Below are 20763 nucleotides of genomic sequence, written 5' to 3'. Positions count from 1 at the left end.
TGCAAACTCCAGGCAGATGGTGTCGTGGTCGGGATTCGAACCAGCGACCCTTTTGCTGCTAGGCGAAAGTGCTACTCACTACACCACTGTGCTGCCCCCCTAGGGGGTAAAAGTGCCCGAAAGGCAATCCAGTTAAAAAAAAAAACACTAAATGCATGCTGTCTGATCAAATCCACCTGTCCGTGTTTCAGTTGGACCTGATTGTATCCTCCGGTCTCTGCTACGGTGCGGCAGATGTCAGCAGACACACCCCCGCTGCCATGTGATCCTATCGGCCAAAAACAGATGGATGGTAATCCTATTCCTCATCCGTCTGGGGGATGGGGAATTGGACGGGTGGTCTATTTCCATCCAATTGCTCTATAGAGGAGAGCAGGACTGTATGTTTCACACGGACCTGTCATCCGCCTGCTCAGCGCCCGTGTGAAAGGGGCCTAAATAGATGCGTTTTCAGTGATCACCTAAAGGCAGCATAGGAGACAGTCAGACAGGTTGGTGTAGGGTGTTCCAGAGGATAGGAGAAGACGGCAAGGCAGCTGCAGCGTGGGGGAAGGGGGCGTTGTGAGGAGCAAAGAGGAGTTTGGTTGCTATCTCGGGGACAGAGATTTAAGTACCAGCTTGTCCACAATGCAGCATTTGAGTGATACAACGTTCCAGCACCTATGCAGAACTGAAATGCATCTTGGGTAAATGTACTTTTGGAAAACTCAAACTATAGGAATGAACCTGGTACAGGATGACAGGATCAATGAAAAGCTTTTTATTGATCCTGTGCCTCTGAACCAGAAGAATTTTTAAACCTTCTTCAATAAAGGTGTCAACAGAGTGCGGCCGTCCAGTCTTTTCTTCGATTCGTTCCTACATGCAGAGCCACCACCTGTTTCCATCAGCAGGCGGGATGCATTATGAGATGTCTGCCTAGAGCAGTGATGACGAACCTTGGCACCCCAGATGTGTTGGAACTACATTTCCCATGATGCTCATGCACTCTGCAGTGTAGCTGAGCATCATGGGAAATGTAGTTCCAAAACATCTGGGGTGTCAATGTTCTCCATCACTGGCCTAGAGCGGTGTTCTTTTGTTATAAAACAAACTGTATGGTGCTTGTTGGAGAGAAGGTATAATCTGTTCACATACTTGGAGTTAGCGCAGAAAGAGTCAGACCATTCGTTTGTAAAAGAGTAACTTTATTAAACACAACTGTTGCAGAGCCAGTGGCCCCGCTTTTCACATTTCCTCTATGAGCCGACACAATATTGGCCATATTGTGTACTAGGCAGAGTCCCCAAATGTCATATATAGAGACTTCCTGACTACAGATCATGTTATGTTGGGTTGCATAGGCATCTGTGTGAGACCCAATGCTGTGTTGGTCCACCTTATATACCACTACACTATTATGGGTGTTATAGCTTAGTCTTCAGCAGTTAATCCAAGCAACAACATGTCACTGAAAGTGCAAGACTGAGAGAGAGAGACACACACACACACACACGAGGAAGATGCCGTTTTAAAATAGAAGGAACACATTGAACCCCTGAACCTAGGTTACCATCCCTTCTAATCGCTGATCTAGGACAAGCATGTGGAGTCTGAACTTCATCTTGCATCCTGGTCTCAGATTGGGATTCTTTAGGTTGTGAAGTCATGATCGAGACCATAGACCAGTGGTTCTCAACTCCTGTCCTCAGAACCCACTAACAGGCCAGATTTTAAAGCGGGAGTTCACCCAATCAAGTTTTTTTTCCCTTTTCCCCTTAGATGTATGCTCGTTTTGTCTAGGGGAATCGGCTAGTTGTTTTAAAATATGAGCTGTACTTACCGTTTACGAGATGCATCTTCTCCGTCGCTTCCGGGTATGGGTCTTCGGGAGCGGGCGTTCCTTCATTATTGACAGTCTTCCGAGAGGCTTCCGACGGTCGCATCCATCGCGTCACTAGTAGCCGAAAGAAGCCGAACGTCGGTGCGGCTCTATACTGCGCCTGCGCACCGAAGTTCAGCTTCTTTCGGAAAATCGTGACGCGATAGATGCGACCGTCGGAAGCCTCTCGGAAGACTGTCAATCAAAATAGGAACGCCCAGTCCCGCAGCCCATACCCGGAAGCGGCGGAGAAGATGCATCTCGTAAACGGTAAGTACAGCTCATATTTTAAAACAACTAGCCGATTCCCCTAGACAAAACGAGCATCCATCTAAGGGGAAAAAGTATTATGTACGGGTGAACCCCCGCTTTAAGTATTACCTTGGGGAGATGCAGACTAGAATACTGCAATCACTGAGCAGCAAATGATATCACCTGTGATGTATTTCAGTTATCTTGGAAACCTGGCCTGTTAGTGGGCCCAGAGGACAGGAGTTGAGTACCACTGCCATAGACCCTCCTTGCAGAGTTCCCTTTAAAACTCCACAAACGGACCCTTCATGAAAACACAAGGTCTAATATGCTACAACCCTGAAACTCTCAAAAACAATTGTAACGAAATGAAGCCAAAAAATATCAAAAGGAACATGGCTGAAAAAAAAAAAAAAAAAACACTATGGGGTTTATTTACTAAAGGCAAATCCACTTTGCACTTGTAAGTGCAGTCGCTGCAGATCTGAGGGGGACGTGCAAGGAAAAAAAACGCATTTTAGCTTGACTGGATGATAAAATCAGCAGAGCTTCCCCGCATTTCAGATCTAAAGCTACTGCACTTTCAAGTGCACTTGTATTGTAAAGTGGATTTTCCTTTCGAAAATAACCCCCCTATGTGATGTTAGTACAGCAATCTCTGCTGGAGCTATTGTGTTTTGACAAGGGGGACTGCCTGCCTGCCAGAACACTCTGATCAGCATTCACAGCCATTGGCTGCCAACGCTGATCAGGCTGCTGTTTTTCCAGCACACCCATTTGACTGGCTTCTGTCAGACAGGCTACTGTACACACGGGCCGGCTGATTTTTGGACAGTGTGTTTCAGACCTTACTGTGGAATACTTGCAAAGCAGGAAATTACAAATCTACAAGAAGCTCCAGCAGTGAGATTTCACTGAATCCTGCAAGAAGGCTCGGTGACCTCATCTAAGCAAGCATGTCTAAACCTGCGTGGGGACAGGGAGTATATCTTTTTTTTTTTTTCCTGATGTTTTGGGATTTTATTGACTTCAGTTTAATTTTATTTGAGTTTGTGGGGGTATGCTATTAGGGCTGAAGCATATGTGACATTTTAGGTGATTTTAGGATTGTAGTGGTGAAATAATCCCTGTTCTACACATTGCAGTCCCCACCACCACCAAATTAAACTGAAATCAATAAAAACTTATAGCCCCTTTTCACAGGAAAGGTTCGATCAGGTCCATCTGTCAGTTTTTTCAGGCAGACCTGATTGGACTTTGCATTCACCCCGATGGAGTAGCGGGTGTAAAACAAACTTGTGCTAATTTAAACCCACCTACACAAGAAGATCTGCCCTCTAGGCAGAACGGAAAGGCAGTTGGGTGTAAATAGACAGCAGAGCTCATGTCCGCTCTGCAGAAACTGAGTGGACGTTGACCGGTCATCCACCCACTCAATGGAGTCCACTATGCGTGAAAGAGGCCTAATACATCGGGGGGGGGGGGGGGGACTTACTCTCTCTCCCCCAGGTTCAGGCTTGCCTAGGGTCATTGAGCCTCCTTGCAGGCATTCTGGGCTTGCACCAGCCTGTGCCCAGCCCACTTTTAGAGAACGCAGCTGGAACCGGAGGCACCCACCCCCACCGGATGTGTCATCACCTGCCACTCGGCCCAGCCTTGACCTCCACTGCTGGCTGTGCAAGATGTGGGGAAATACCGAAATACCCATGGGTAGCTGAAAGCAGGCCCCCAAGCTTTAACTCCTACCATAAGGAGAAGCTGGGGGTGGCAATCCTTTTCAGCAGTCCAGGTGCCTTAGCCCAAGGCTCTGAACCGACGCTGCCTTCAAGGAGAGACCTCAGCCTCCCTGGCTGTCCAGTCCTGGTTCCCAGCGCTGTCTCCCCACCAGAACTGAAAACGCCAGCATGGCAGAGTGTGCTTTAATCTTGGGCTAAGGTGGTATTTTCTGTGAAGGGAGGAGCCAAGGTCTCTTAGGGGGTGGCTGTCCTGAAAGACACTTTGGGGGGAGGTACATGAGCTTTTGGCACATTTGCCACACCTAAGACAGCCCATTGAAATGAATGAGCTGCCCTGTGCACCATTCACAGAACACTAGGTATGAACCTAGCTTTAGGGGTTCTCTATAATATTACACAAACAACAGGAATACAGCTGCAAGAGGGCATCTCCTTTGTATTGCCTCTCTGAGAAGATGAACCTAGGAATGTGCAACCAAACGCAACACCTTTTAGAAGGAGACTTCCTTTTATTCCTGTCCCATAGCCAAAACATGAAGTGAGGAAATCCCTGGTTGTCACCACAACTCTTCCCCCCTTGGAAGATTTTCCCTTTATTACTGTCTAAGGGACAACCCATAAGTTGGGTTTTTCTTTCACAATTGATGATAAAAGAGAAATAGGACATATCGATCCGATGCATCAAAATGGGCTGGGTGCTCGTCACAGCTCATCACCAAGATATGGCTGCACACCACCAAATGATCCAACGTAGATGTATTAATACATAAATGTCATCATGACTGCCACCAAATCAAGGACACAGGAGAGGTGTTGTGTTTCACACTTGACTTCTTCAAAACCTTAACCTTGAACAAGCACTAGTCAAGTGTGAAACACGTCACCTCTCCTGTGTCCTTGATTTGGTGGCAGTCATGACGACATGACAATCCCCTTCCAACAATCATACCGTGTGTTGTACGAGGCTTAAGGCCCCTCTTACCCCATCACTTAGCTTGGCCTGGTGGCCAACTCTAGGAAGAGCCCTGGTGGTACCAAACTTCTTCCATTTACAGATGATGGAGGCCACTGTGCTCATTGGGACCTTCAATACTGCAGAAATATTTCTGTACCCTTCCCCAGATCTGTGCCTCCATACAATCCTGTCTCTGTGGTCTACAGACAATTCCTTGGACTTCATGGCTTGGTTTGTGCTCTGACATGCACTGTTAACTGTGGGACCTTTATATAGACAGGTGTGCGCCTTTCCAAATCATGTCCAATCACCTGAATTTACCACAGGTGGATTCCAATCAAGTTGTAGAAACATCTCCAGGATGATCAGTGGAAACAGGATGCAGCTGAGCTAAATTTTGAGTGTCATGGCAAAGGCTGTAAATACTTATGTACATGTGATTTTTTTTTTCGTTTTATATTTTTACTAAATTTGTAAAGATTTCAAATGTCTTTCGGGGTACTGTTTGTAGAATTTTGAGAAAAATAATGAATTTAATTAATTTTGGAATATGGCTGTAACAAAATGTGGAAAAAGTGAAGCGCTCTGAATACTTTCTGGATGCACTGTACGTCATAAAAAAAGTGAATTATTTGAGGAAGTGGCAGTGGATTTCTCTAAAGTGAACCTATGAGGGCATAAATAAGGGAGCTGCCATTGCTCATGTGTGAGTCTCAAAGCAGTCCCATCCTGATCCTTGCATTAATAACTTGTATGTAGCAATTTTGGAATCCACATACAACAAATAACGTTTGCATGCCAGTGGAGATCAGGATCAGCATGACAGTCATGGATCCTACAACTTTTAAAGCTGAAATTTTGGTATGGCAATTTTTATAGTTACACTGGTCCAGCTTGGAGCAATGTATGCATGCATGCGCCATACCTGATGGATCCCCCTGGAAGCTGCAACGTAGTAGACATTGCTACTACAGGGATCTCCATTGACTTCTGGGTCCTGTGCTGAGCAGCTGCCCTGCCACATTGTGAACACAGGAGGTCACTTGTTCAGCACAGACATCATTCAGGGAAAACTTTGTATCTTCTTAATGAATGCAAAAGCATTATCTTGGACAGGGTGGAGAAACAGGGTGCCGATGTCACGACCTCGCCCAACCAGAGAACCTGTGTCAAGCAAGCAACCTTCTGCATTCACTATGCAGCAGGACAGCCGGAATCACTGAAGTAGCAATGACGACTACAGCGATTACCTGTTCCCACTGGTATGGTACATACATACAATGGTGCAGGGCTGGACTGGGACAAAGATTTGGCCCTGGACTTCATCCAGACTGGCCCACTTTGATAGGTCTCTCCCATGGTGGCCAGACAACTCCTGCACCCCCACCCCCCGGCCACCCAAGCCCCCCTCTCCCCCTTCACTAGCCGTTCTACTTTATTAGAGTAGAACGGCTGGTACTCTTATAGGCAGTGCCAGTGGGGAAGCTAGACATCATTTCACTCAGGGCAAAGAATCAGTTTGGTGCCCCCCTTATGGGACAAGATTAGGCAGAAGTGAGAAACTCCCAGGCCATAGCTGTTGAGTCAGCTGTCTGTCCCCTCCCCCATGCTCCTCTGTCGTCCCCCCTGCTCCTCTGGTGGTCCTCCTGCCTTGTTGTTCCACCCAGGTGAGCGCTGTGGGCAGGGAGAGGAGGTGAGCGATGCGGGAAGGGAAAGACAGAGGAGCGGAGGGGGGCCGCTGTCACTGAATCCGGCCCACTGACCCATCAGCCCATCGGGAACCTCCTGTAGTCCCAATGGCCAGTCCATCCCTGCAATGGTGCAAGCTGAAACTATGTAAAAACTGCCATAGCTAAACTTCAGCTTTAACTCAAAAAGACCCATTCCTAAACCACTGCCACACTTCTCTCCTCGCAGGTTCAGGTGAAGTCATCTCCTGCAGTAAATATAAAGCTGTATGCAGGCTCAGAAACCAGGGAGCCAAGATGACAACTAGCAACATATGACTGAAGAATGGTCGTCGGCTTCACCTCGGAAATCTGTCAAGGACAGTCAAGTTCCACCAGCTGCAGTGTAAAATTTACTTGGAATAAGATGAAAGCAGAAGCTACAGGGGTTTGTAGGCAGAAGTTCTATTGGATTATTCTAGGCCAGGGCTTTCAATCACTTACCTATTTTGTAGAAGCCAGCCATATCGCAAAAGGGAAAATGTGCTGGAGGGACTTCCCAATAATACATTGGGTAGACTTGTACTTAAAAAAAAAAAGACAGCCAATGGACTTCCCATGTCTGGATCAATGGCAGGCGAGTGTAATTAAAGGATTACACCTCCCTCAGTGCCCCCAGTGCAGAGATTTTTGACATTTCCTGGCCCCTGAACATGAGTGCCCCCCCCCCCCCATGGGCCGCTTTTCAGTCATTAGTCCATAAGTGGTCAACAGCAAGTCATACTCTCCTAATCTTAATCAGGAATTTTTGGAGTTGCTCTTTAAATAAAATGCTACACTCTGACCAAAACTTGTTACTTCAATATGCATTCATCTCAGCTTGGCCATACAATGGCAAAATGGGATCTCTTAGTTCAAACACTGGAGAGAAGCACATTCTCCAAATAAGGAGACCACAGCATGGCAGATAAACACTTCATGGCAACCTCCGGACCTACACTTTTAAGAAACTCTGTACTGACAGCAGTAAAAGTACCAACTTGCCCCTCCCCCACTTTTTATTGCTGGCTGTGGGAGACTTTCACTTGCTCCTCTAACACTAAAATATGAATGATGAGGAAGTCTGAATAGGGATAAACACAGTAGACTAAGGCCCCTTTCACACTAGCGAACCAATAGGGTCCCGCCTGTCAGTTTTTGAGGCAGAGCCGATTGAACTCTCCAGTCTCCTCTATGGAGCGGTGGGTGTAAACGAACACGTCTGTTTACACCCGCCGACATTTGATCCGATCCTTTCCACTAAAAACAGACTGATGGGGAGCCGTTCCCCATCCACCTGGCGGCTCGGAACGGGTGGCAGTTGTGTGTAAATGGACAGGTGGTCTTTTTACATCTGACCGCCCATAGAGGAGAGCAGGTTGTGTGCTTTGTACATAAGCGAAGCAAACACGGACCAGCCAGGGATCAGCAGACAGAATCCTCAATGAGCAGGCAGAGTCCAACAAAGCCCCACCCATGAGGAAGGGCCTAAGATCCCTCACATGGGTATCATCCATTCCAAATATATTCAGTTTATGTCAGGTTGCACATCCATCTTCAGTTCAGTTTACAAGAGTTTTCCCTTCAGATCAGATTATATATTTTTTTTCATTCATATTTTCTTAGTTGTTGCAGACAAAGGTGACAAAAGTAAAAACAAAAAATGTTTTTCGCCTAAAAAAAGAATGGATGCAAACTGATGCCATCCATTTACATCTGATCACATCCATCTAAACGATATATATAAAAATAAAACACCCCAACTAGAGATGCACCGAAAGTTTGGTGGTCGAAACATAATGGCCGAAAATGGTGCCAAAAACGCACGCAATTTTGCTACGCTTTGTTTTTCATAGGTCATGTGACTCAAAGACTGCATCAAACACTTAACACCGGTGCGTTATTGTGTCTTGCTGCGTTTTTAATGCATTTCAATGGGGAGTGTGCGTTTTTGGTGCAGTTTTTTTTAACTGACCAAAAATGCAGCAAGCAAAATTTTTTAGCACCACAATGGAAGTGCAACGGACCGGTATTAACACATACATAGACTTTAAAGGGATGCATTTTTCTTGAGCTAAAAGGTGCCAATGTTGGCCGACAAATTCATATTCATTTAAATTCATATTAATTAAAAAGTAGAAAATAATACAGCTCTATATAAAAAAAATGTAAAACTAATTTTCCACTTCGGTTTCAGACAAGTCCATCCTGCATTTTCGGTTTCGGCATCAAAATTTTCATTTGGTGCACCTCTAAAAAAAATAAAATGGACCTGAACGGACATGTAAATGGATGGCCATCCCTTTACATCCACCCACCCATAGACATACATTGTGGTTCAGTCTGGATGCGTCTGGAAAACAGACATATGAATCTAGACTGGTACATCTGTGTGAAAGGGGCCTTACAGAGGTTTTAACCCTCACCATTGCACAGATTTCTAGATAACAATGTGTAACATTTTTACGAGAGTCAAAGTGGTTGAATGGAGCTGGCTTTCATTCCAAACATTAATGACTGAAATATTACTCTTCCATATTGAGTCTGACTATTCTACAACTTATTCTCCAGTGTAGGATTAGATCATCCGTGTTGGTGGATAGATATTGGGACAGTATCGCCATTAGACCTGACCCATAAAGTGCCTAAATGCAGACACCTTGCAGTCTCTGTTTTAGTATTGAAAGTATTATGTTTGGTTGTAGCACCCCTTGGATCCTAGGCGAAGGTTGCACACAGAATGGATCCTAGGCTCAGATTGTACCCAGGGGCCCTTGACAACTTTTTAAACAAAGCTAAGGCTCCTTTCATCCAGTACAGACACAATAAGAGGCCTGCACTTCATCACTGTTGATACCTTAGGGCACAGGTGTCAAACACAAGGCCCGCGGGCCAAATATGGCCCTCCAGGCCATTTCATGAGGCCCTCGCACTCCTCTGCTCCTCCTCCAGTCCTTCAAGCAATGCATACAGCTTCTTCCCAGCAGCAGCATAAGGAAAGCGGGATGCACTGTGATGTCAGGGAGAGTGGGGGACTCAACTTCTGATGGTGGGGTGGCTCTTCACATCTAATGTAAAGGAGGGGGGACGCTGGACATCTAATCTTACAGATACAACCGGCCCTTTTGTGGGCAATCATAATGCTGATGCGGCCCACAATGAAATTGAGTTTGACACCCCAACTTTAGGGCTTAGGCACTGTAGGCCAGATCTGGTTCAATTTTCTGACAGTTGCTCAAGAGGCGCAAAAATTACTACATGGCTCCTCGCTGGAGTGCACTCTATTTCAAAACCATATTCAGCCTCTTTTTTAACCTGGAATTCTTGTTTAATGGTGGCCATACAATTGTGCCTACACACAAATCAAAAGAAAGCCTTCCAGTGGTTGCCCAGAGGATCCACCACAACCCACAAAGGCCCAGCCATTTGCAGCCTTCATTTATGCTTATAAAGCTGCAGACTTCTCAATGTGAGAAAGACCTGGGTGCAGCTACCCACAACAGTATTTATCAGTAGATTTCAGAGTTCATGTACAAGAGGCAATTCAGAAGCAAAGTTCCAAGGCACAACTACCATTCTAACATTCCACATGGTTTTTGCCAAAAGGCCTGAGAAGGCCAGGAAGTGTGTGAAAACGGTTCACAGTCCTGCACCAGTCATTTAGAGAAGGAAGAACCCTGTAGTGGGTTAGCCTGTAGACTATTGTGCCTGACATTCCCAGTCACAGCACCATCTAGTGGCTGAAAATGTATACTATCCGTTGCTGGCCACACCAGACAGTATTTTGCTCCCCGTTTCTTTGCTACATAGAAAGCAGCAATCAGCTACAAAATCACAGTTTGGACCTCCACCTCTTCATGTATTGCGGTGAGAACAAATTCGTCTCCGTTTTGCTCCACCATTTTTAGATCTTCGTGTGTCACCACTTCCTCCGGCATTGCCAATTCCTCGGTTATTTCCACTTCCTCCGGCACAATAACCTCCTCACTGCCAGCGGCTTCACTCGTTATCAATGTCCCATCTCCAACAGCTGAGGCCAAAGTCAGGGCCACTTGTTCAGTCAGAGATTCTGGAGTTGCTATAGTAATAGTGTCTGTAGTGGGGACCTCCTCTATGCAGGGCTCAGTGCTGTCATCCAGTGTTACATTCTGTACGATGATCTGCTGGCCAGGACTGGCTGTGTTCACTATCTGCTGGACCACCTTCAATATATGGCTGTTCATCTGTTAAAACAGAAAATATATATATATATATTTTTTTCCAATATACATTTTTTATTTTACAGTTCAAATAACACTGGCATAATACCAGCTTATGAGCCCAACATCTCCACATCATATTATGCTTCCAGTAATTAGTGTTCATGAAAATCTTATCATGGGGTACCATTAAGAATAAATGGCACCCCTACATGTAAAAGATTGAGAAACAGATTTAGAAACGGAGCTACATAAATTTGTAAAATAAAAAAGGTAGCAGCGCTCTCTGCAGGGACAACCCAATCCATACACCAGGTCTGCTCACAGGTGCCGAGGCTCGATGTATCCCAGACTCCAATGCAACAATAGTAAGAAGAGCCAGCAAGACTGGAATCCTTCAAGTGTCATTTATTGGTACATCAGTGACAATAAAACAAATAGAGCTGACGCGTTTCGGCAATAGTCTTAGTCGTACATGGATTTGTGTCTCGTATTGGCATAAATGCTTTTCGACAGTGAAAAAAGAAAAAGAAAAAATGGGGTGCTTCAAAGTGGAAATACAGTGAGTAAAGAAATAATCACCCCCCTTTAAAATAATCGCATTGTGTTGCTTTGCAGCCTGAAATGAAGACAGACAGTTTTTATTTCGACTTAAATACTGCAGTCTACAAACAGTCACCATCAAATATAACTGAGCTTGAAGAGTGGGCAAATATTAATAAGTCTAGATGTGCAAAGTTAGTAGAAACATATCCCAACAGACTAAAGGCTGTAATTAAAGTGGTTGTAAACCCAGTAAAAAAAAAAAAAAAAAAACACCTGCAAGACAAAGGCATAATGAGCTAGTATGCATAGCATCATAGCTCATTATGTAATACTCGTCTCAGATCGAAGCCCCCGCAGTCATCCTCGTATACCGCTCGGACGGCCGACATCTCTCCCTGTGGTTACTTCCGGGTATCGCGGCTCCGTCGCCGTGTTTGGTCGGACGCTGTGATTACGTCACTCTCACACACGCGTGTGGGAGCCACCATCACAGCACGGCCTCCTTTAGGAACGGCACTATCGCCGTTTCTAAAGTGCGCATGTGCCGTAGACATTGGCGCCTGTCATTAATATAAATATCTCCTAACCCGTGGATATTTCGAGCACCTACAGGCAGAGCTTTTTTTCTCAGAAAACAGGTGCAGGAACTCAACCACGACCCGTTCAGATTTCACAAACAGTAGAAGGGTCTTAAAGGGGCATTAAATACCAGAATTGCATTAAATGCACATTTCAGGGGGTTACAAAGCTGTCACTTGTAAATACAGAAACCAGACTTCTGTGTTTACAAGTGATTGTGGTGAGCAGGCACCAAAGGGTCTGAGCCAGAGGTGGTGGAACTGAGTTCCCTCAAGTTCCCCCTGAAAAAAAGCCCTGCCTACAGGTAAGCCTTAATCTAGCCTTACCTGTAGGTAAAAGTGGTTGTAAAGGGTTTACAACCACTTTAAAGCAAAAGGCGTTTCAGCAAAATACCGGCAAGTGGCAGCCGATTCTTTTTCCAACTCGGTGATTCGTTTTTTTCAGGTTGGGGTTATATCTTTCACTTGGATGTTATAAGTTGCACGGAGTAAATACAGCTGGCTAAAAACCAAAAACTGTGCGTCGTCATTTCAAGTTGCAAAGCAACAAAATGTGATTTTAAAGGGGGTGTTATTAGTTTCTATACCCACTGTAAACGAAGAAAGATCCTGCCTGTCTGTTCATCTACTGTATTGCCAAAGGATGACACTTTGGAGATCTTGCATACGCTGGTAGGTAAGGGTTGGCCGATTCATCATATTCAATGTAAATTTTGCATACAACTTACCTGGTGTGTTCCTGTGCTTTGCAGTAGCTCAGCAGCCTCACTGGTCTCAAAATCTTCAGAGGTCGCCTATGTGCATGAAGACAAAAAACAGAACTGAAGTGACTGCGTCTTTTAAAAGAAGCCTTTGCTATACTGTACCCAAGATAAAAAAAAGTGGGTACCCTTGATTCCTGTGCATAACCAGACTTTCCCCCATGTTCAAAAATGTTTGGCTTTTCTTTAGGGCTGTGCGTTAAACGCGATATTAACGGCGTTAACGCAAACCCATGTTAACGCCGTCAATATTTTTATCGCGCGATTAACGCAGGAGCCCTCGGGGTGGACATGCAGAGTGTGCAGCGGCGCGGCTTACCTTTTCGCTGGATTCACAGACAAGTTACTCACCTTGTCCCTGGATCCAGCGATGCCACCCCGCTGTGTGATCGAGCGGGTCCTCCTTGCTTGGCGGGTCCTCCTCGCTTGGCGGGTCCTCCTCGCTTGGCGGGTCCTCCTCGCTCGATTCACAGTGCCTGTGTGCCGCCGAGCTCCGTTCCCTGCGACGTTACGACGCACGGGAGCGGAGAACGGCGCCAAATTTAAAAAAGTAAACAAACACTATACATACAGTATACTGTAATCTTATAGATTACAGTACTGTATGTAAAAAATACACACCCCCCTTGTCCCTAGTGGTCTGCCCAGTGTCCTACATGTTCTTTTATAAAATAAAAACTATTCTTTCTGCCTGAAAAACTGTAGATTGTCCAAAAGTGTCCCTTTATGTCAAAAATGGTTTTAGATCAGCTAGAAAACAGCGATAATAAATTATAATCACTTGCAGAATTGTGCGATATTTGTGGGGAAATTCGTCATAAATTAGAGCGATTAATCGTGAGTTAACTATGACATTAATGCTATTAATCGCGATTAAAAATTTTAATCGTTTGACAGCACTACTTTTCTTGTGAAAAAAAAAATGTTTGGCTACCCATCTACTGTCTTAAAGAAAATTACATTCATAGTGATAAATACCGTCTTGAAGACAAGGCTTCTTCTGACACTTTTTGTAAAAATCAAATTTTTTTTGCCTAGAAATTCACTTAGAACCCCCAAATATTATATATATTTTTTAAAGCAGAGGCCCTAGAAAAAGAAAATGGCGGGTATTGCAAGTTTTTACGTCACACAGACAAAAAAAAAAAAAAAAAACCCAGTTGTTCAGTTAAATAGAAAAGGTGATGTTATGCCGAGTAAATAGATACCAAACATGTCACGTTTTAAAATTGTGGCGTACATTTTATTATCCATAGCCCTTTACAAGTTACTTTAGATTTGCACAGGAAGTCTGGTGCTTGAATTACTGCCCCCGATCTGAAGTTGACGAAGATACCACACGTGTGGGCTGATCACTGTTTGGGGTACCAACGCATGCCTATTCTTTTGTGCGCAAGCACAGGAGGGGGACTTTGGTGCCTTTTTTTTTATTGTTTAGACTGTTGAATTGTTTTCCTTTTTAAGAATTATCCCTTGTGATAGCAATAGGCAGCGACAGGTACTCTTTTTTGAGAGATCTGGTGTCTATTAGATCCCTCCTCTGCCCTTAAAAGCTTCAGATCATTCCAAACTCTGTATGATTCAATGATTTTTTTTTTTTCAAACCCATAAGGATTTGTTTACAACAAGCAAAAGTGATGAAATGCGTCATCGCTTCCGGTTTCCTATACCATAGAGATTATTGGAGCTGTTCCAGTCTCCAATCAGCTCTGTGGTTAGCTGGCCAAATCGCTGACTGGACACTTGGGTCTCCTGGTGGGATGGGACAGTCATTGAAGGCAGCAAGAGGGGCCACCCCCCCCCCCCAACTGCATGTAAAAGCAATCCAGTGGCTAATTAACCTGTAGGATCACTTTTACAAGAAAGCTGACAGCCAGCTGAAAAAAAAACAATACCGGCATGATGCCCATAGCTGCAGGCATTATCCCGGTATAACCACTTGAAGTCCAACGGGTATGTCACTGGTCATTAAGCGGTAAGTTGGTGCTCTGTAGTCATCACTACACTTAAAGCGGAGGTTCACCCTAAAAAACAACGATGTATTATCCCAACCAGCATACTAGCGTCAGCTACAGTATGCTTTTTTTTTTTCGCTGTACTTACCGTTTAATCGTCCAGTTTCGTTTCAGTCTCCGGCGGGGAAATAGGCGTTCCTATGAAGAGGGGAACATGATTGACGTCCGGCTATGGTGCGTCACGCGTTCCGAAAATAGCCGAAGTAGGACTCGGCTCTTCACGGCGCCTGCGCACAGACTAGGAGCTGACTGCGCAGGCGCCATATATATCCGAGTCCTATTTCGGCTATTTTCGGAACGAGTGACGCGCCATAGCCGGACGTCAATCATGTTCCCCTCTTCATAGGAACGCCTATTTCCCCGCCGGAGACTGAAACGAAACTGGACGATTAAACGGTAAGTACAGCGCAAAAAAAAAACAAGGCATACTGTAGCTGACACTAGTATGCTGGATGGTATGGTAGATAAAGAAAATACATTTTTTAGGGTGAACCCCCGCTTTAATAGGCTCAAGCTGCCGGACTATCCTAGCTGCTGCTTCAGCATATCCCAAACCCCCCTGGAAAACATTCAACTATTGCTGTGGTTTGTGTCTGTAGATTTGCGTTATCCTGGACATAATATTCCTAATTTAGAACAAACCATACAAAAGATGGACTTCTAAGGTTGGACACCTTAAAAAGTGCACAGTTGTATGGTTTGTTCTGTTGCTGTGCTATCACGAGCCAATACTTCCCAAATCCTCATAAATAGCCTTCCAGTGTGCATTGTCTCATATGCTAGACAGTTACCTCAATAATATATTCCTGAGTGTCAGCAACCACTGAAGAGAACTCTACCAGCACTGTGTGCGGCTCCTCGGACAGGATGTCATCAGCCATGGAATTACTGCCACAACCTGCCAAGTTTTGCAGATGTGCTGCACAGCCACCTGAAGCAATAAAAAGAAAAATAGTAACAAAATCACTGGCAAAAACAGGGCTAAAAATACAAAACAAATGGAGAGGAATGTGGAATGGTTGTTAAGGGAAGTAGTAAAGTTGCCCTGACTGGCGTTTGGCCTGTGGTTCCTAATGCACCAGAGTGCGTCACCACACAGCTTCCCTGCACCGCTCACCGTAATTGAAGTGGATATGTACACTATGGTAAAAAGCAAAGTTTAACAAGCACCCCATAATCTTAAAGGACAGCGGTCCTTTTTTTTTAACCACTTCCCGACCGCCGCCTGTAGATTTACGTTGGCAGAATGGCACAGATGCGTGTGCACGCCCTTGCCGCGACATCCGTGACCGCATTTTTTCCCAATGTCCCTTCACGGAGCTGCCCAACGAAGAGATGTAAACAAGGCATTTCCCTGTTCTGCCTAGTGACAGGACAGTGATATACTGCTCCCTGTCATCAGGAGCAGTGATCACTCATGTCACTTGTAGCCCATCCCCCGACAGTTAGAAGCACTCCCTAAGACACACTTAACCCCTTCCTCACCCTCTAGTGGTTAACCCCTTCCCTGCCAGTGTCATTTACTAATCAGTGCATTTTTATTTAAAAAAAAAAAAATTATATATTTGTTGGGGATATTATAGCAAAAACTAAAACATTTTTTTTTTTCAAAATGGTTGCTCTTTTTTTGATTATAGCGCAAAAAATAAAAACCGCAGAGGTGATTAAATACCACCAAAAGAAAGCTCTATTTGTGGAAAAAAATTACAAATTTTGTTGGGTGCCACGTCACACGACCGCGCAATTGTCGGCTAAATGTCGGCTAAACCTCGCGGCGGGAACGGCGGCCATACTTTAACATTGTTATTCCACCTCATAGGTGGAATAACTTTAGGCCGCCTAAGGCCTTACGGAAACGACGTTAATCGTCGGGCTCGCGTACGTTCGGGAATCGGCGTAAAAGCCAATTTACATAATCTACGCCAGCCGCAATGGAAGCGCCACCTAGCGGCCATCCAAAAAATTGCAAGCTAAGATAGAACGGCGCAAGCCGGCCTATCTTAGCTTTGTTTAAGCGTATCTCTGTTTGAGCATACGCTTAAACAAACGCCGGCGTAGATTCAGATTTAGGTCGGCTTATCTACTGATAAGCCGGCCTAACTCTTTGTGAATCTACCTATGTATGTCTTGTAGAGACCAACTCAGCCTAGGCTGCTAAAAGCAATGAGCCAATTTACCTTTGGTTTTCATATGGCGATTTAGTGTTCCATGCTCTGCAAACGCTCTGCCGCACTTGTGACACTTGTAAGGCTTTTCTCCCGTGTGGTGCCTGATGTGCCGCACCAGGGAACCCTTCTCCCGGAAGCTGTTAGGGCAGTATGGACAAACAAACGGCCTGTCTGCAAAGTGGGTGCGGTAATGCACTTGCTGAGCATTCTGGTTTAAAGAAGACAAAATGCATGAGAGGAAAAACAGACCTCTGGTAATCCAAAAAGTTTAATCTTTATTATTTCATGTACAGTCTTTGTTATCTCAAACAGGGGTCTCAAACTGCCGGCCCTCCAGCTGCTGTGAAACTACAAGTCCCATGAGGCATTGCAAGACTGACAGTTACAAGCATGACTCCCATAGGCAGAGGCATAATGGGACTTTTTTTGCAACAGCTGGAGTGCCACCAGTTTGAGACCCCTGATCTAAAATATACTTAAAACTCAACTCCATGCAGATACTAAGTTGCATTAATTTGTGTAATTTATATCTATTCATACTTTATTAAATGCCTACTGTGCTCATGTGCCAACAAAGAACATGGTTATGAGAGGAGAGAGAAGAGTGACGGATTAGCTTTTCCTTTCACTGTCTGGTCACAGGCTGGGGGAGGTACAAGACCTTCAAGTATTACCAACCAACATGAAAAAAAATGAAGGTCTGCTGTCCTGCCAGAAAGGGCTGTGTTGTCTAAAAAGAGCTGTGTAAGCCTTAAGACTGGATGGACAGCAACAAATTCCTCAACTGGAAAATCAGCTTCCATACATCTTCTGTGTTTTTAGCCTTTTGACTGAACTTCAGCTTTAAAGTGGTAGTAAAAGTTTGTGTTTTTTCACCTCAATGCATCCTATGCATTAGGGTGAAAAAACACCTGGCAATGATGGCCCCCCCATTTTACTTACCTGACCCCGTTCACCTGCTGTGCGTGTCCGGCGTCCTCTTCTCCACGGTGTCTGGCCGTTGACTGGATAGGTAGATAGCAGCGCAGCCATTGGCTCGCGTTGCTGTCAATCACATCCAATGACGCAGCAGAGACGGGGGTATAGCCGCCGGCTGTATCACAGGGAGCGCTCTGCCAAGGGGGTTAGCTCGCGGGCGTGCTCCCATGACGGGGGTTAGCTCTTGCGGGGAGGAGCCGAGACAGCCGCCGAGGGACCCCAGAAGATGAGGATTGGGGCCACTCTGTGCAAAACGAGCTGCACAGTCAAGTTAAGTATAACATGTTTGTTATTTAAAAAAATAAAAATAAAATGAATCCTTACAACCCCCTTTAAAGGATAAATTCACCTTCAGTAATATGTTAAATGCACACCCACATTTAGGGTGCAATATGTTACTAGGAAGCACCCCTTGCTCACCCCCCCTCCCCCCTTCACTGTGACAGCAGACTGGGGTTTTGCTCCACCCACAAAGCCACATCATTCAATCACAAATTTAAATGAACTGCGAGCACGCTAAGAAGCATGGCCATGGTTCATTCATGCTGCCTACTGCTCAGGAACTGTCTGCCCAGACGGAGGTATGGGTAGAGCGTTCTAGACGGTGTGTGCAGGAGCTTAACATTACACTCACTATGGATCACGGGTGCAATGCTCTGCAGGCTAAGAAAAAAAAAAACATATGTGCATTTATTTTTTTCAAAAGGTGAACTTAACCTTCAATTCTCTTCTCCAAATAGGTACCCCACCATCTTCCTGTACTATGGTCCTAGAGAAAGTCTTCACTTTTACAATAAATAAATGGTGGTATCACACTAACCCACTTGTAAAAGACAACTCATGCACAGTGCACCTTACATACAACTCCCCCCCCCCCCTTAAAAGCGGTGTTAACCCTGCCCCACACTCACCTTTGTTTTATATCTCTTCCCACACTTGGGGCAGGGGAATGGCCTGTCTTCTGAGTGAACTCTCATGTGACCTTTGACGTGAGCAACCGTCTTGTACAGCTTCCCGCACTCACCACACTTGTATTTACGGTTATCGCCATGCGATTCCTGGTGCTTCCTGAGCAGATGAGCCTTTAAGAACTCCCGACCACACTGGTCGCATCGGTACAGTTTACAACCTGCCCAAAAATCATTGACACCTTAGCATTGTTTGGAATATAGTAAAAACTAAAATGGAAATACATTAAAGTCTATGGTCAAAATAAAAAAATCCCATTGTATGGGATGTACTTTCCACATTAAAAATCTCAAATTTTAGAAATGCTGCCACATACACCACACATGCACAGTGTTGATCACGGCAGAAAGGCTGTTAAGGCATTTCCTCTGGATGTGTGACAAAGCTCAGACATGCTTTTCCAATAGCATTGCCTCCCATCCAGATGCTATCTCATGCCCAACTGCAACTGGAGGTAGTGACATACACACCATCATCATACGCCACCAACATCATCGTCATAGAATACCCCAAAGGTCTGGACCGCACGGCGCTGCCTAGCCCCACCTCTCTGTAGTGAAGTGCTGGGGTATAAAGCAGTGGTGGTTTCCAGTTCTTTGCAATTCATGGTGCAAACCAGACCCTAAAGTATTCCTCTTTCCAAGCAAATTGTTTCACATTCTAAGTTGAGAGGGGCAGGACTAATATTACAAATAAGGTTTTAATTTTTAAAGCTGAACTGCAAAACACAAGGATGAAATATGTAAACGGGAGCAGTTTTACAAGACAAAAGGAGTTCTATTTCTGTCCATCCAGTCCCATGATTTATACAATTCGGCCATACAGCTTAGCCCTGTCTGGCAAAGGAAAATAGATTTTTCTGTGATACATTTACAAGCCGAGTCCCTCCTCCAATCTGTGAGTGAGCAGAGGAAAGCAGCAGACTACAGAGCTCAGACTAGAAATCCCACTGAGGACGACAAGTGACCATGTGTCGACACGCGTAGGGGAGGGGTGAGGACGGTGAAGTCACCCGGACTCTTACGAGAAGAAAGCATTCAGCGGGCAGACAGTGGTTGTGCGGCTTATCCTGATTTAGCCTGGTGCGCTGTAATGGACCAGGAATGTGTGAGTACTCAATAGGAATATGTTTTAATAAAGTCAATGTCTTAACGATATAACTATTGGAGCTTTTTATTTTTACCCATATGCACCTTTCTAAACACTGACAGGGAGATTGCTCTATGGAAGAGCGTAGAATCCGGGAATCTAGACCCACGAGATTGAGCCCTGGAGAGGCACACAAGCGCTGTTTGACCCAACTTAAAGCGGGAGTTCACCCACAAAAATTTTTTTACCCTTAGATTGATGCTCATTTTGTCTAGGGGAATCGGCTAGTTGTTTTAAAATCGAAGCAGTACTTACCGTTTTAGAGAGCGATCTTCTCCGCCGCTTCCGGGTATGGTCTTCGGGACTGGGCGTTCCTATTTTGATTGACAGTCTTCCGACAGGCTTCCGACGGTCGCATCCATCGCGTCACGAGTAGCCGAAAGAAGCCGAACGTCGGTGCGGCTCTATACTGCGCCTGCGCACCGACGTTCGGCTACTTTCGGAAAATCGTGACGCGATGGATGCGACCGTCGGAAGCCTGTCAATCAAAATAGGAACGCCCAGCCCCGCAGTCCATACCCGGAAGCGGCGGAGAAGATGCATCTCTAAAACGGTAAGTACTGCTTCGATTTAAAGAAAACTAGCCGATTTCCGACAAAATGAGCATCAATCTAAAGTAAAAAAATGCTATGTCCGGGTGAACCTCCACTTTAAGTGTGGGGGGGACACACCTGGACGTGAGGATACACTCATAAGATGGGAGCACGTGCGAGGTGGCACAGTGTTTTTTTGGAGCACTTTTCTGGATACACACTATACAACCTTTGTTGTTAGATTTCCTTTAGATTTATCAAAACCATGTAGTGCAAGGGCCTTTTTAGACCACTTTCACACTGGGGCACAGGCGGCATCGGCGGTAAAGCGCCGCTATTTTTAGCGGCACTTTACCG

The 20763-nt window shown here is 45.2% G+C and overlaps 1 protein-coding gene across 4 annotated transcripts in view; it reads right to left on the bottom strand.

The window, feature by feature from the left end:
• Nucleotides 1-9814: 9814 nt before the first annotated feature.
• E4F1 (E4F transcription factor 1) overlaps nt 9815-20763 on the bottom strand; it is a 29270-nt gene continuing 18321 nt past the window's right edge. For all 4 annotated transcript variants that reach the window (XM_040356503.1, XM_040356506.1, XM_040356504.1 and 1 more), the window contains exons 9-13: nt 18667-18884; nt 16787-16985; nt 15401-15540; nt 12562-12627; nt 9815-10733 (exon numbers count right to left, since the gene is read on the bottom strand). In XM_040356503.1, coding sequence (XP_040212437.1) covers nt 10335-10733; nt 12562-12627; nt 15401-15540; nt 16787-16985; nt 18667-18884 — 1022 coding nt within the window. In that variant the 3' untranslated portion in view covers nt 9815-10334. The remainder of the gene's footprint in view (nt 10734-12561; nt 12628-15400; nt 15541-16786; nt 16986-18666; nt 18885-20763) is intronic.

Source organism: Rana temporaria, chromosome 6, assembly GCF_905171775.1.
Source record: "Rana temporaria chromosome 6, aRanTem1.1, whole genome shotgun sequence".
In the NCBI taxonomy this organism is placed as follows: Eukaryota; Metazoa; Chordata; class Amphibia; order Anura; family Ranidae; genus Rana; species Rana temporaria.
This window is presented reverse-complemented; position numbering and strand designations above follow the sequence as displayed.